Source organism: Carassius auratus, chromosome 46 (genome assembly GCF_003368295.1).
Source record: "Carassius auratus strain Wakin chromosome 46, ASM336829v1, whole genome shotgun sequence".
Taxonomy (NCBI): domain Eukaryota; kingdom Metazoa; phylum Chordata; class Actinopteri; order Cypriniformes; family Cyprinidae; genus Carassius; species Carassius auratus.
In genome coordinates, this window is record NC_039288.1 from 12,391,952 (window position 1) to 12,409,058 (window position 17,107).

The 17,107-nt window shown below is 36.1% G+C and overlaps 2 protein-coding genes across 2 annotated transcripts in view; one reads left to right on the plus strand and one right to left on the minus strand.

The window, feature by feature from the left end:
- The window catches only part of LOC113063741 (5-hydroxytryptamine receptor 4-like), a 20,742-nt gene extending 10,935 nt beyond the window's left edge, over window positions 1–9,807 (plus strand). The window contains exon 7 of the mRNA XM_026234065.1: window positions 8,900–9,807. Coding sequence (XP_026089850.1) covers window positions 8,900–8,993 — 94 coding nt within the window. The 3' untranslated portion in view covers window positions 8,994–9,807. The remainder of the gene's footprint in view (window positions 1–8,899) is intronic.
- A 1,580-nt stretch (window positions 9,808–11,387) lies between these two features.
- On the minus strand, window positions 11,388–17,104 carry LOC113064219 (protein regulator of cytokinesis 1-like). Its single transcript, XM_026234866.1, has 14 exons — window positions 16,953–17,104; window positions 15,538–15,670; window positions 15,336–15,458; window positions 14,802–15,035; window positions 14,543–14,713; window positions 14,005–14,154; window positions 13,753–13,903; window positions 13,272–13,408; window positions 13,083–13,178; window positions 12,745–12,891; window positions 12,514–12,609; window positions 12,327–12,431; window positions 11,966–12,064; window positions 11,388–11,778 (listed from the first exon to the last, which is right to left on the minus strand). The coding sequence occupies exons 1-14, from the start codon at window positions 16,967–16,969 to the stop codon at window positions 11,713–11,715; spliced, it is 1,725 nt and encodes a 574-aa protein (XP_026090651.1). The 5' UTR covers window positions 16,970–17,104; the 3' UTR covers window positions 11,388–11,712.
- Window positions 17,105–17,107: the final 3 nt, after the last annotated feature.

Sequence of the window (17,107 nt, forward strand, 5' to 3'; positions counted from 1 at the left end):
TGTCAGCTATAATAACTGTGTAGTTTTAGTTTATGCCATTTAGATCTCAGACAGTTAGAGTGGGTTAACAGGTGCAATGGGTTAATGTGTCCGAATGATTTTACAATGCACTTTACAAGCTTTCTCTCCTTGCTGAAGCAGTTAATAGCTCAAATAGATTTTAGAAGTGGCACTATTTTAGCAACCCGCTATACAAACAGAGCCAGTGATGAGCAAACCTCCCCGCTGTGTCTAAAAGAGGGCATAACTATCAAATAAATAGTTATTATTATTAATGATCTTGGGATGATAAACTATTTGATTGTATATAGCATATCACAAAAGGTTGATGTAATCTTGGTTTGACTTTTAAAATAACAATTTGAGTTGTTGTTAACTACAAAACTAAAACGGTTAAATATAGTTTTTGGTCATTTAAATAAAACTGAAACACAATATTAATATTAGATGAAAAACTTAAAAATGTCAAATGTTGTTTGGGCAACTAACTGAAATAACTAAGTTGAAGTACTAAAACTACTAGAACTGAAATAAAAATGATTTAAAGCTTTCTTAATGAAAATATAAAAATAAAAGCTAATTCAAACGATTAAAAATATTTATGATAACTATTAATAAATACTAAAACGTATGAATTATTACTACTGTAATAGTATATCGATAATACTAAAATAACACAGTTCCATGGTGACCAGGGGCTGACAGCCTCCAAAACATTACTAAAAAAGGACCATGAAAGTACAGTTGTGTGATTTGAATATGCATATATGAATTTTTGGAACAACTTGATCTGTCAATAAAATTTATGTTTTTTTTTTTCACACAAACTATTGTCTTTTGGCTTCAAAAGACTTGGACTAGATTGCCTAAATGATATGGTACTTTTTGTCGTATTTGGTCATTAAGAAAGCAGTATGAACATCCTGCTAAATGCCTACTTTTGTTTTCCATGGAAGAAAATAAGTCACACATGTTTGAAATAACATGAGGGTGACTGAATACTATTTCAAACTATACATTTAAATATCGTCAGTCTTAAAGACCACTTATTAATTAATTATTCATAATTTATTTGCTAGCTATTAACCAGCTTAAGTTGAAAACAGTGGGATAATCACTGGTACCTGAACACATTTTATCTCTACCGTTTCTTTTGTGAGTCTTAAGTGAGGTTCGGACTGAGCATTTGAAGGGTATCCGTTATAACCCACTGCTGAAGAGGATGTTTCCATGTTTGGTCAAAACTGCACCAGTTTCACTCTCAGCTGCACCGAATCCTTGTGTTTCAGGTTAATGTCAGGTCAGGCTATGAGCTGGTCATCTGGATAGGGTCTTACATGCGGATCTATTTTAAATCATTTCCCCTATGGTTTTAAAAAAGGTTCACAGGGAGTCACATTGATTGTTACACTCCTTATTTATAGCCTTGTCACAGTTTTCAAAACATTTCACAATCCTTGTTATTTTTTTTATTTTTTTTGGTTTGGTTTATTTTGTAATCATGAGCATTTTAAAATATTGTTTATTTTAGATTTTGAGGTGCTATATTCTAAATTCTGATTCAGTTATTAGAAGTTGCATTTTTAAATGTTGAAAATCTCTCTCCAGTCAGCATGAAAAGACAGTTTTGACATTGTTTTGTATTTCTCGTTTTCATGCCAATGGCAGATTGTTCAGGTGTCTAGAGGATTTGTTCCCCTGGTGTCCGTGTGAACATATGGCTTCGATGTAAAGGCGGTGCCAGATTTGTCAGAAATGATTATTAAACATAGGAGTACAACAGATATTTGACCTGGCGGAATTCCACTATATGGCCTCTTTTTAATTTGAACTCTGAAAATGTTTTGTTATGTGTCAGTTCTTTTCTCAAGCAGAATATGCCTGAATTACTCTAGAAATGTGGCTCGACAGATACTAGCGAGGAATTTGTATCCTCTTGTGGACTGATTTGTTACAGATGTCTGGGATGTTTTTAAGTGATCATAGTACTTCGATATCAAAATGACGGTTTGTTTGGTTAGATATATCTGCACACATTCTCTGGACCCTTCTTATTTTTGACCACCCGTACTGTCTGTTTTATCTTTAGTAAAGTTCACAGTAAGCACAGCACTGTTTGCTGTGAAAGTAAACTTGTGTGCTCAGTTTCAAGTCACACTTTTATTATTACTGTATGCCAAAATGGAAAGTGCAGAGGAAACAACCAGCGGATAATGTTCAGTGTGTAATTTATATGGGAGATGCAGTTACAAATGACTGAGATAGACTAATTACTGCACTCAGACTTAATTACTTTAAGACCAGATGGTAGAGTGATGTTGTTCCTCTTCTCCGGCATTAATTTGTCTGTGCAGTTACTTGTTGGATTTTATTTGCCCATTCGATTCTGTTTCCAATCAATATCTGCAAATAATAGAGGGTGGTGTTTCTCTGTTAATGTACAGTCAGTCAGTAATTATCGCTAAATAAACCCTGATGGGATAATTAGGATACGGAAGAGGAATGGAAGACATGAAATATTAATTGATTGCCAGCTAAGAGCTAAGAGAAGAAAAACAGTCCATTGCAACTTATGAAACAACTGGACTAGCGAAAAGTCAAATACTGCAACAATATTACCGTAATAAGAACTGAAGTCATCTGAGGTCATTTTCTCTATAACAGAGAAATGAGAATCTTATATATATTATAGTATTATATTAAACTATCACTAATTTCAGTTAGGTTGCAGTAACATTCGCGAAATTTCAAAAAAAGGTCCATTGTCAATAGTGTAGAGATATTTGAAGCACTGCTCACAGTTTGACCAATGAACATTAGCGAAATCTACGTCGGGAACATTTTCGCTCTTATGAGAAACTCCCTATCGCGCAAATTCCCATTGGAACAACTGGATTTTGCCCGCAAAATTTCGGTGAGCGATATTAAATATGGCCATACCCTAAAGACACATTTGCACAGCGAAATGCAATCATCTCAATAAAAATCCCCTCAACTGGAAATTTGAGGGACGAGATCCCTGTGCGGATTTTGCATTGGATTCGCAAGTTTCGACCAATATAAAGCTGATTAGTTTGGAACTGATCATGGTGCTTAATGCATCGCTACACTATTGACAGTGAAAAAAAAAAGAAAAAAAAAAAAATTTTGTAGAAGTTTCACAAATGTAAATTTTACCTGGAAGAGCAGACATGGCTGGATGGTGCAATGACCAATCAGAAATGAATATTCCAGCTAGCAACTTAAATACAAGTATTTTTTTTTCTTCACTCATTTTTAACCCCCCCCCATCTTTCTTTTCTGTTCATCTCTGGGCATGTTAAAAGATTTTTCGATGGCTTCTAGCTTAGGACAGAAACGAGAAGAGGACAGAGATCAATGAAAGAAGAAAGCTTTGAGGCAGACAGGCTGCTCTTTTTACAAAGTTTTCAAAGCTCAAAGCCTGCCTGGCCTGTTGTAGGAATCTGTTTTGGCATATGGGGAGAATTATTGGACATTAGGAGTATAATGTAGCTCATAAAGGGGGGAACTCATCTGAACTGGATTACTGATCTTATCAATCTCAGTCTTATTATAGAACGGTTCATGAGAACGGCCTGAAAAAGGTTTCAAGGCATGTCTGTCGACCCAAAGGGTTCCTCTTTTCTTTTGGGAGATTAATAATAGTTTCAGCTGATTGCTAACTGCAAAATGATTTAAAGATTATTTTTAATTGGAGCTTAGTAAAATGTGAACATCTGGTCAGCAATACAACTTAAAGGGATAGTTCACCTAAAAATGAAAATTTACTTGTTGTTTCGAAACCTGTATGAATGTAATAATTTGGTTAAATGCGCAATAAGATATTTTGAAGAATGATGTTTGGTTACCAACATTTTTCAAAATATAATCTTTTGTGTTCAACAGAAGCCATTCCTAAAGTATAGGAGCAGTGGAGGCTCCAGACAATTTTGATTGGGGGGGCAATGGGGGGTCCTGGTCTTTTCAAGGGGGGTCTCATGAAAACCAACAAAAAATACAGTGGACATGGCTAATAACTGCTTATTACTGCTACTCAACAACAAAAACACCTTTGCAATGTAAACAAATGACAGGCTACATTTGTTATTAATATCCTTCACACTTCACTTTCATGTCAGGTATATTATACATTTTTATTGACATTGATATTTTAACATTTATTTCCAGATAGATATTATTGAGTTTACAGGCTAAAGTGGTCTTGCTGTTGTAAACACTGTTGCTATTGTAGAAAAAATATTTGCATCACATTTAAATTATAATTATATTTTAATTCATTTCTGAATTGTTTTTATTTTTATAATGATAATTCAGAGAATGAGAAAATCTGAATAAGCCTTACCAGTGTTGTGATAATTATTTTTACATGTTAAAAATAAATAAGTACTGTAATATAATAAAAGTTTATTCAAATAACATAAAAAAGACCAGACCCCTCGATGCCTGTGAAACTTTTCTCCCTCAAACAGCACGCTAGTGTTACTTCTACACTACAGGCTACACACAGCAATATAAACAACATATCTGCATGTTCTCACATCACATCGTTCTTTTAAAATAATAATAACTAAATAAACATCAAAATCACTTCGCTGAGAATGAAACACCACTTACCAGCTGCCACGATGTTGAAATATCCTCTAGCAATTAAAAAATGCGCGTGCAGCATGAGGAATCTTCCCTGTTGGATGAGGTCGTTGTCAGGTGAACGGTCATCATGTTTGTCATTTTATTTACGGCTAAATTATTATTAATAAATTGTACTAATATTATGATTGGGCATGGGCAGGCATTCACAAAAGTTTATGTTATTACAAAAAAAATTCGAGGAAATTTTGCTTTTGACAAAAGGGCACTTAAGGGGCAAAGGAGCAGGTGCTCAAGTGAACCGGTTCTTTCGGACAATTCGATCAAGTAAACCAGTTGAGAAAAAAAATGGTTCACCGGTTCTTTTGCGCTCGATGTAATGCCGTCATTGGCGATGATTGCCCTTCATTCAAGCCTTTGGTTTACCCGCGCTTATAAAATTAGCACAGAATCAGTTCAGAATCAATCACCAAAAGAATCAGTTCGGTTCAGATCAAGGGGCAAGGAACTCGACCGGAAGTTGAAGTCGGGTGGGGGCTGCCATCTTTTAGCAGAACTTCACTTGCGTTAGCATTCCCATTGACTCCCATTCATTTTGGCGTCACTTTGACAGCGAATAACTTTACATCTGAGGCGTCTAAAGACTCTGTTTGTCCATTATTTATTTCTAAAGATACACGACAATGTATAAAGGGCTCCATTACCTTCTATGTTACATTATGGCCCCGTATAAACAGTTTTTGTAAAAAATAGGCTAACGATTGCGTCATAACCACTCGGCTCTCTGTCGCATTACCGTACAGACAGGAGGAGAAGCTCGCAGGCAATTAACTTAATATGGCGTACTGGCGTTACATTTTAAAATACTATACAAAATAATTAATCAGAATACTTACTCCTGCTCACTCACGACAAAGAACTCCCCGCTCAAGCTCGCCGTCTCTGCAAGATTAACGATGGCAGTTTGCACACACAGCTACTAGAAAATTTACATCTGGCAGACAGGTTGCTGACGTCGTCAAGCTTCGTTTGAGTCTGCGCGTCAGAAACGGAAGTGCTAAAAAACGCTAAAACTGGGCTTCATTTGTCTCAATTGAGTTCCAATGGGGTCGCTGTGTCCATTTCTTTTACTGTCTATGGTTCAGATGCGCTCTGTGTCAGTCTGCTTCACACAGAATCACGCATGCGCAGTTATCATCAGCTCATCGGTTCTCGAATCGGACACGTCCGACAGAAACGGTTCTCGGTTCAGTGTATGAATAAATGTCGAAATAATTATTATTTATAATTGTTCTGCGTAGTTTGAAGAGAAACATTTTTGGATCTTTATCCCGAATATATATATTTTTTTTAATCAGGAAGAGGCTGGGGGGTCAAATGGGGGGTCAAGGCATTTTTTGGCAGGGTCTTGAGACCCCCCAAGACCCCCCCTGGCGCCGCCGGTGTATAGGAGCAACGTGAGGCTGAGTACATTTTTGGGGGGTGATTTGTGCCTTTAAAAAGTCTCCAATTTTGGAGACCTTAGAAAAGTTCATATTTGAATACATTAACCACCACATTAATTAACATAATGTACAATTGACAAATAACAATCCTGTTGCATACAGGTTCAAGGCATTCTATGAATAAAGCTAACAACTAAATTTTTGTCAGTTGATTTGATAAGAATAATTGAATCAGATTTCACTCTGACTTCTTATAAATCAGCATTCATTTACAAAGCAATCTATGCATCAGTGAAGAATAACATTGCCATTCTACCCAAGTTCATTTGCTTATTGCATTGTAGAACTTTTTTACGTTGTTAAATCATGTGATGATGAAATGGTGTATTTTTAGATACGTGTACTATACACCACTCTCACATTATTCAAACTGTGTAGTATATTTATTTGTGGAGTCTATAAAGGAACAGATAGTTCACCCCAACCCCCCCCAAAAAAATAAAATAAATAAAAATGAAAAATTACTCACTGTCATATTGTTCAAAACATGTACGAATCAGATTTATCTGGTATTCATGGAATGAAACAAACATTTAAAAAAGGTAATTGCGACTTTTTATATCATGCCTCAGACTTTTATCTCGCAATTCTAAGTTTATATCTCACAATTCAAAAATTCAAAAAAAATTTCATATAAAATCAGAATTCTGACTTTTTTTTTCACAATTTCCATAATATATTTTTTTAATATATTTTTATATTTAATATATTCCAGAAAACATTTACATTTTGTTGTTGTCTTCGGAAGCATGTTTGCACTATTGTTTAGAAAAATTAAAAAGGTAATTGCTACTATTATGAGTTTATGTCTAGCATTTTTTTCTCTAAATTGAAAAAAGGCAGAATTTTGAGTTGTATGGACCTTATTGGTGCTCAACAGAAATAAACTATTTTTGTATACATTAAAAAGTCCTGTGTAAAATTATTCTAATTATTAATTTGGCCTGTTGCTTACCGTGGAAAAAATAGCATTGGAACAACATGAGGGCGAGTAAATAATAAAAGAATTGAATTTTTGGGGTGAACTGTCACTTTAACAAAATTTGCATTTACTTGTGCAATAAACTGAGAGGTCAAGTCTTGTGTCAAATTTTAAGAGGGAAGGAAAGCCAGTATGAGAAATGAGAAAGTGATGAGGAACTTAATGAGTTTGTGGCTTGTGTGACAGTCAGGCTGAGAATTCCTCAGTCTTACCCTGCCGACCCTCAGCCAAGATTCGCTCGAGTGCAACTCACATGAGTCAATCACACTATACTCCCCCGGCATACTTGAACCCAAGACACATTCTTTCAGCTGTTTCACTCCACCAAACAGCTGTTGTTGTGTTGTATCATGGTTAAATGAACACCATGCTAAGGTCTGAAGCCCGTAGAGCCCTATTCATGGATCCGTGTTGAGGAGTTTTGTAGTGCTCAGCTTAAATGCATGATAATGTGTGACTGTGAGATGTACAAAACGTGTGACATTTCATCCTAAGAAGATCTGCAGAGAGCTTAGGTTCACCAAAACCTGCTCTAGTGCTGAGATAATGCAGAGCAAGTGCTAGTTTTAGAGTTTTTGCCCCACATTCTGCTCCTTTATGATTATAGTTTCTTTTTTAAATATTAACATTTATTTAGCAAGGACACATTACATTTAAATAAAAATGACAGTAACGATGTTTATTTTTTGTTACAAAGGATTTCATTTTATTATTTCATTTTTTTCTATTATTTTTATTCCTCAAAGAATTCTGAAAATGTACGACAACGTTTTAGTGCCACTTTGAAAAATGTGTGAAATATCTTACACATTCCTACATTCAGAAGGACAAATAAATATGCTTTTGCTTTCACCTAGATACACGCAGCATCTCCCTGACATGGCTTCTTCAACACTAACTGCGGTTATTGAAACCATGCCTTCTTTCTTTGCATGAACATTTGGGCAGCATTACGCAAATATTTCCACATAGAGACGCAGACACGTGTTTGAATGAGCCGTATTCGGGGGGTTTGGCAAAGTCTTAACTTTGATAAAGAATATCTCTTTGGATTTTAGACTTCAGTCTTTGCAACTTTACAGATCTTCTTTATGCACCAAGAGCTTGTTAATAGCATCATATGACCCCTTTAACAATTCAGTTAAATCAACCCTATTAGGATTTTTGGATGAAAACATTTATTCAAATTAATAATTAGTCACAGATGTAATCTAAATGGCAACTGTAACACAGAACTGAGCATTGTGAACGTTTTCTTTTTGATTCTCTTGGATTGGAAATGGATTAATGGATGTCCACCATAATTGTGCAAAAACTCTTTAACATGGTTTAATCAGATGTCTAAATTGGGTCAAAGGAACGCATGCTTGTTTGATTGACACACATGGTTTGAGTTTTTTTTATAAAAACCATTGAGAGATCCTTTGAAACCATAGTTTCTCAAAAACTAAAAAGTGTACTGATGAATTGAACCCATGGAATAAATGTTGATGTTTCTAAGACATAAAGTGAGTGCATGTCCAAAGTCAGTCCATAAACAATCCATTAGGCTATATATATATGGAATATATATGAATATGTTGCTCCGATTGTGTCTGGTCTGGCTCTGTGTTTTCTTTTGATTTGTATTATCCTGTTCATCTGTTTTTATTCACTGTCCACTTGCATTAACAGTATATATTCTTTTTCTTAGAAAGCACAGCAATAAAAAGCATTTGCTTTTTCCCCAAGAAAGTTTCTTTCCAACAAAGCAGAATATAATTTTTATAATTAATTAATATAATTTTTTTTTTTTTGTCTTCAGATTGTCATTTCTTCAAAACCGAAGGTACAGCAACAATTCCAATCGATTTCTGTCATGCGAGCTGGAATCTCAGGAGTCTGCTGGTGCATCATAGCCAAGAGTTCAAGTGCCTGCAGATGCAGCCTGATGAGAACATACTGACAACAGCCTATAGAGGAAATATGTGTCAAATCAAGAGACTTCATTGCAGTTTCCTTTTGATGATAAGTAACAAATCGCAAAGATTGTTTATAGGTCTATTTTGAAAAACGTATTGTGTAAGAATGATGTTAGCATGCAAGTATTTTATCAGACAGCCTTAATTCATGAATGCAACCAGATAAAATGTCCAGGAATGTTCAAGGAGATGGGTAAAGGTTTGGGTAAAAGCACAACAAAGGAAAAGATGGCAAAGAAAATACACTTTGAAAGAATGAGTTCCCCTTAAAATTTAATTTGCTAAATATTATTTTTTCACCCTCAGGCCTTCCAAGAAGACTTGCTCACAAATGGATCCTGTGCAGAATGGGTGCCGCAATATGAGTCAAACAGCTGATAAAAATAACACAATAATCCACAAGTAATGCAAGCGAAAATCTACCCGATTAAATAAACAAATCCATCATCATCACTTCTGACCAAAAACATCCCTAATAATCAGAAAACAGTGCTTGGATAGAGTACTTGTATTGTAGCCCAGTGGTGTCAAATTCAGTTCTTGGAGGGCTACAGGTCTTCAGAGTTTTGCCCCAACCCTATTTAAACACACTTGAACCTGCTAATCAGGGTCTTCCGGGATTACTAGAAACTTCCAGCCATGTGTTTTGGAGCTACATTAAGCAGGACCCCGGCCCTTCAGGACCAGAGTTTGACACGTTTTAGCCAGAAACAGCGGTTTAAAGTTAAAAACATCTTAAGATGGATTTCTTTCTCACAAACATGCAGCTTTTCACTTTACAAGATGTGAACTGATGGATTGGAGTCGTGGATTATTGTGATGTTTTTATCAGCTGTTTGGGGTCTCATTCTGATGGCACCCATTCACTGACAAGGATCCATTGAAGAGCAAGTGATGTAATGCTAAATTTCTCCAAATCTGAACAAACTAGTCTTATCCTTCAGCTGTGTGGAGTTGTCAACGTACTGCTTGTCTTTATGTAGATGTTCTTATCTTTCAAATTAGGAGGAACATTTCTTCTTCAGCTGTAAAGGCTAAATGATAAATGTGTACTGCTCATCAGACAGGTGCAAACGGCTTGTCAATTAAGCATGCAGTTATTCTTGCATCCATTGAATCTCAAATGCTGATTTTCAGACTAAGGAGTTGATACTCCCTCTTTATTCATCAGTGTATTTATGTTGTACATGTACAGTTTTGACTTCTTTGAAAAGAAGCAGTGGCTTGTCACTGTGTGACATTTGTACTTTTATTGTATCATGGTGTAATCAAACATAATTTAATGTACAGTGTATCTGGACGAAGAATCTAAAAAAAATGTTGTTAAAAGTTTCATAAAACTACATAAGAACTACCCTGTTACTTGTATGTGTCTGGCACTTCTCATCCATTGCATACAAGCCGATGTTTGACTGATGCCATTGTTCTTTCCATTGTGCTCCAGACAACTAGATGGAGACAGCTTAATGATCAAATATTTTAATTTTGTAATGCTTCATATGGCCTTGAAAGCATTAGCTTGATCAGGCCATTACATTGTTTTGCCCAAATGAGCCAATTATATGTCGAGACATCTAGTGCCACTCAAAGATTCAGACTCGACCATCAAAGATCTAAATTACTATCCATTTGTGAAACAAATGTGAGGATGATTTTGAACAAAGATTTCAAGCAGCTATTCCATCATGAGTCACACAACAGATGTTTATGCTCTGCCAGTGACAATCAGCCTTACAAAAAATTATGCAAAGTTCTCTGAAGTACTGCTTTAACACCCACTCACAATACACATTATACCATTCAAAAGTTTTTTTGTTTGTTTGTTTTAACGGTCTCTTACGACCACCAAGATACAGTAAAAAATAAATAAAGTAACAGTATTATTGTGAAGTTTTATTCCCATTTGAAACAGCTGTTTTCTATTTTAATTCATTTTGAAAATGTAGTTTATTCCTGTGATGGCAAAGCTGAATTTTCAGCAGCCATTACTCCAGTCTTCACCGTCACGTCATCCTTCAGAAAGCATTCTAATATGCTTCGTGAACATTTCTTACATTATCAGTGTTGAAACCTGTTGTGCTGAATTTTATAGAAACAGCAGTCTTTTTTTTTTTTACAGGATTCTTAAATGAATAGAAAGCTATAATTAGATTTTTTTTTGTACTTGAAATAGATTCTCACTTTAGGTCAATTTGAATGCATTCTTGCAGAATAAAGGCATTATATTTTCACTGACCCCAAACCTTTGAACAGTAGTGTATAGACACCATTCCTAGTAATTCAGGATAGAGATATTTAAAGAACTGTACGGTCTTAAAAAAATAAGCCAAATACATAAGGAAGCATTTTATTAAAAGTGCTGTATATACACACAAGGAAATGACTGACCTTTTATGAGCTAATATATACATAATCTGACTAGCTGTAAACGATGACATAAAAATAAAGCAAGAAATATAAAAAGCTTAAAAAAAATACATAGATATTATAATGCACTTTGAAACAAACAAAAAAAAGTGTCTCCGAAAAGTCACTGCACTGGTCAAAGGTAAGACAAACACCTGAGAATACTTGTATCCTGTACAATCTCAATCCTGACATTATTATTTGTGACCTAAACTCCATTAAAAAAAAGTACCAAATGTTGGCAGTCCAATCAAAGCATGTCTTTAACGGTGGAATTGAGAAAAGCATCAGTATTGGCTTTCCTGGAGAGATCGCTCTGTAATGGGAAACAAGAGAAAACATGTTAACACTGAATCATTATTGTGTGTGGCCTTTAAAATGTTAATGATCTCTTTCAGGGGAATGAGCGGTCACAAATGAGCATCCTTCTTATATCACAGACGCTCCATTTGGAGTTAATATACATCCGGGGAGGTGGTCTAATTCTAAGTGATTGGGCTTACAGTAAAGGCCGAATAGCTGATTGGAACCGGTTTCTTGTCACTGTTGAACTCCTGCAGCGCCACACGTGAGCCAGAGCTAGCCTCAGTAGTCTTGTTCCTCTGTTAGACCAAAGACAAAAACACACAAAAATTAAGAAAAACACTGATCTTTAGGATAAGGATACTACCAAGAATGTACATGAGTTGACCTACAGAGTACTGATTTTTGTTGCTGCAACAGTGCCATCTAGTGTTCATATTTTACTCTATTTTAACACTGAACTAGTGTCGAACCACAATCCTTTTTGGACTGATCTCAAGCCAAAAGCTTTGATCACAGAATTGAATTGAGTTTTGAATGCCCCAGGCAGATGGTTTTAACCTTGGCAGAGAGTTGAGGTCTTCCTGGCACACACACAAATGTGCTGGATAAGCTGCTGCTGGCGCTGCTCACGGTGGCACTGCGAGGTGCCGGCATATTGGGCATCTGAAACAATTGGAAGATGATTACACATTTTGATAAGATATTTTTTTTTTTTGCACACCATGCTTATAGAGAAAACAGCTACCTTTTTAATTTTGTTAGGGACGGGGGTGGTATGTGTTGATCCGAGGGCTCTCTTTGTCGGAGTTTTAAACTGAGAGGTTTCGGTTTTCTTAGTCATCTGGAAGGCACAGGTTAGTGAAATCTTTAAAAACGTTCCTGAACAATGCATGTAAACAAATCATGGTCAAATACAAGTCACTCTATACTACAAAATGCCCTTTGTGTTTAAACGCCATCTGACAGTGAATCTCACCCGTTCGTTCTTCTCCTTGTCTTTCTGCAAGCGATGCTCTTCCCACTGGCTGGAAATGTAAGCCATGATCCTCTGACCATGCACAAGAAAAGAGGTCCCCTGATTCTTTTCCCAAACTTCCACACGGCTTCTTAACTCCTCTTCCAGCTGTTTGTGTAGAATCACACAGGCAAACTGACATCAGAACATTTTCTGCCGTTCAACAAACACAATTTGTCTACCAGAGGAATAGATCATTTGAAGTTGCAAAAACAGATGTTTTTCTTCCAGTCTAAAAATGACTGGAGAGATCTGTTGTGTCAACAGAAAAAAAAAAAAAACAGCAAATGTGTGACTACCTTTGGCAGTAGTTTCTGCACTTTGGCCCTGTCCTTACTCTCTTTGAGCAGAGACCCTCCTCTGTTACTGAAGCGACTTGGATCTGCAGCCTTTCTCTGGTAAGCGAAACATATAGAACAAAATGATACGTGTTAAACCAAAGCTCTAGTTCACTTTAAACATGGGACTTTGGAGATGCCTGTGAGAACCTCAAACTCTTGAAAAAGAGTCCAGTTCCTCTTCCAGTTCTCCAGGTCCTCCAGTATGGGCTGTGCTGCCTCATAGAAAGCCTTCATTCTTAGCAGCTCGTTGTCATGAAGGGCCAGCAGCTCTTCAGTGTAGTGATCTGTTCAACCAAAAGGAAGTTAAAGCCCTTTTCCATTACCAAAGTTTCTATTAGCAAAGAAAATGATCAGTGTTTATCTGATTTTGAGTTTAATGGTTTTAAACAGGACTGGTAATCCATAAAATATTTCGATCTACTCAATTTACCATTGAATAAATACAATGAAAGACAGATTTCAATGGATGATCATTTACATCTTGGATGGCCTGAGGGTGAGTAAGTTTTTATTTTTGGGTATCAAGCTATTCCTTTGATCACATGTCTGTGGGGTAAAGCTATGAATTTAATATTATAAAGTTACCTGACTGCTTTTAAGTTTGAATAGCAAGGTTCGGGCAAATTACCATCACAAAAGTGAAAACTGAAGGGCTCTCTCTGTTCTGGTCCAAGCATACATTTGTCCCACAGAAGCACAAGCTCCTGTCGGACCTTATCAATGACCTCCTCCAGCTGAGCTATCTGCAGTTCCTCCAGATGTTCCACATAGCCCCGCCACTGCAAGCAGAAATGCCCTCCATAAGCACTCATTGGTAAACCATAAGGAGAGTTAAGATCCCTGAAAGGAAATCCTGTGGGTTACAAGTAAAAGCTCTCACCCGTCTGATATCATCAGAGAGAGTGCTCATGGCAGCCTCACGGAACGCCTCGCCTTCTGGCTCGGGACAACTCAGACGATTCCACAGGCTCGTGGCTCGCTCTTTGAGTTTGTCTCGGGCTGAAGTCAAGGATTCCTTTTTCACTTCAAGCTGTGTGGTATAAATATTTTATTGTCAGTACAATAATGATAATAATATAAATGGCTATCAGCCAGATGGCCACCATCTCTTTTTTATATACTCATCTTTTTTTACCTATATAGCCAACTTTTATGCACATTTGATGCTTGGTGAAATTTAATTTTGGACCCTGGTTAAGCTTCAAATTTTGTTACATATTTCAAATTCAAATTTTTGTACACTCAGCCACTAGATGGCATCGCTAGTTCATGCAATGCATTTAGAAGACACCATATATGTGCAAAAATCGGCATAAACTTGAGAAAATACATAAAATACAAAATATGTATGTATCTATGTATGAGTTAGTGTGTGTGTGTGTGTGTGTATATATTTTTTTAAGATTAAAGTTTAGCACCTGGCTGAGCAGCAGTTTCAAGGCTTTGATATTATCATGCGTGAGCAGAAAAATATCACTGTCAGGGCAGATAGACTCTCGTTCTAGGCTGCTCTCTGGTTCATGTCCCATCTCATCCATCAGGCTCCTGATGTCCTCCCTGAGCCCAGAGAACACCTTCACCCTGCTCTCCTACAAACCGAGAGCTCAAGTCACAAAAGCATCCAGAACAGAAACTCATGAGCAACCAGAACACTTCCAAAAAGAACAAGATATATACTTTTTCTTTGCCGAGTTTCTTAACGTGCTCCTGGAGTTCCTGCAGCTGGGTTCTAGAAGGCACACTTCCCGATGGAATGTAATATGGAGTAGCACACAAAGTCACGCACAGCTCCTCATCCTGTTTCTTCAAATCATTCAGCTCTCTTAAGCGCTCATTCTTCTCCTTTAGAAGAGAATCGACTCGGCACCGCAGGTTCTTCTCCATCTGGAGAACTGTAAGGTCTTCCTCCAACTATAAAAGATTGCAGGATAACAACGAGGAAAACTGGAGCTTTCCATAATTAAGGTTACAATTCTTAGCCAAAAAAATGTCAAAGCACCAACAGTTTAAAATTCCTGATGTGTGTGATTTTGTTATTTTAAGAAAACTAAATAATGTAGCTAAATGTTAAATAAATAAAATAAGATTTTTAAAGGTGAACTGAAATAATTTTTGTAACTTTAAAAACATATTTGGGGCACCAATTTTTATATTACAATTTCACAGTATTTCACTAATGTTCATTAAAAGACAAAACTTCACAGGTCTTACTTTGTATGGTTCCAGTCCCAGTTCCAAGCACAGCGTATCCAGTTGTTTCTGGCAGGTAATGATACTGGTTTTGATGCAGTTTCTTAAGGCCTCTTCCTCCTTGATCATTGAATGCAAAAGACCCTAGAGAACGTGTTTAATTGAGAATAAGCTGCAAGCAGAAAATGGTGAGAGATGCATTGCATGCAAAGGCATAACTTACATCTATATGTTTTTTCACAGTTTGCATTCGTTCTACCCTCTGGTCCTCCATGATGCCGATACTGTCCCATATGTCCACAAGCCTGGCCATGGCTTGATTGATATCAGTTACCAGAGAGAATGCCAGAGCTTCACTGATCATGAAAACAGAAGGAAATAAATGAGATTAAATAATACTGATGAATCTTGAGGTGTTTGTAATGACAGTGTCAGCCTCCATTCAATTTCACTGCATCTTTTTGGCATACAATGAAAGTGAATGGTGACTAAAACACCTTTTACATCTCCTTTTGAAAGAATGTCATACATTTTTGGATCAACACAAGGGTGAGCAAAATGATGATAGAATGTTTTGTTATATATTTTTTTGGCTTCACTATGCCTTTAATATCATCATATGCAGTGTTGGGAAGGTTATTTTGGAAATATAAAAGGTTTCAGATTACAAGTTACCCTATTTAAAATGTAAGACTTATACATTTTTCATTTAATAATGTAACATCATGTTTCATTACTTTTCAAAATTTATTTTACTCATTTTCGAACATTTAAAGCAGGCAGGCTTAACCTTACAATAGCACTCAACCCTGATTACTGTCAGACTTCCAAAATCCTTCATCACTTGTATTAAGATCACAATTATTACATTTTAAAGCCCAAGCCACCACAAAAACTTTACTTTGAGATTGTTCTGAGGTTAAATGCTGATTTTAAATAATAACAAGATATAGTTTAATAGCTTTGACACTGTTTTAACATCAAATCCTTGCATAGCTGTGACAGGAAACACTAATCCTAAAATTATTAACATATAAATAAAACCAAATAGGAAATAAAGCAGTAATTGAATAAGCATATCCTATTCTGTGTCCTCAACTCCTGAAACGTTGGTGTATTATATTTTAGAGCAGTCAATGCAATTTGAAAAATAAATCAATTAAATCAGTGTGTGTGTGTGTGTGTGTAAATATTCATATTTTCATACGTAACTATAATTTAATTAAAATATATATCTGCAATGGATTACAGATTCATTTTTTTTTTACTTGAATTATAGAATTCCGTTACATTTAACTAACGTTACTCCCCAACACTGATCACAGGAACACCTAAATAAAGCCAGAGACAAGGAGGACTTTGATAAAGGTCAACACAACAAAACAGATCAGCAAGGCTTTAGACATGAGTAATAAAGTATGTTTGGCTATTTAAAGTCACTAGAGTCAGTAAAACTCGTTGTACAGACAAAAAATTGTTGATGTAATGTTTTGTAACTAACGTTAGCATGTGTTTTGTACTAACGTTACCAGCTATGATGTAACGTTAACGTACACAAGATATGAGACACGGCCATATTATTTAATCATGCGCTGGTTTGGCAGATTAACAGTCTACTCTTAAAATATAAACACTTACCTTCTGCGACAAGACATCGTTGTACCGTACTGACACACAACTCCGTCTATAAACTAAATAAAATATGACGTTTGACAACAAATACAGGTCTGTAGCACAGAGCGGTAAAATTTGAATCGCAGCTGACGTTTCTTCAGCGTGAAAAATATTATTGT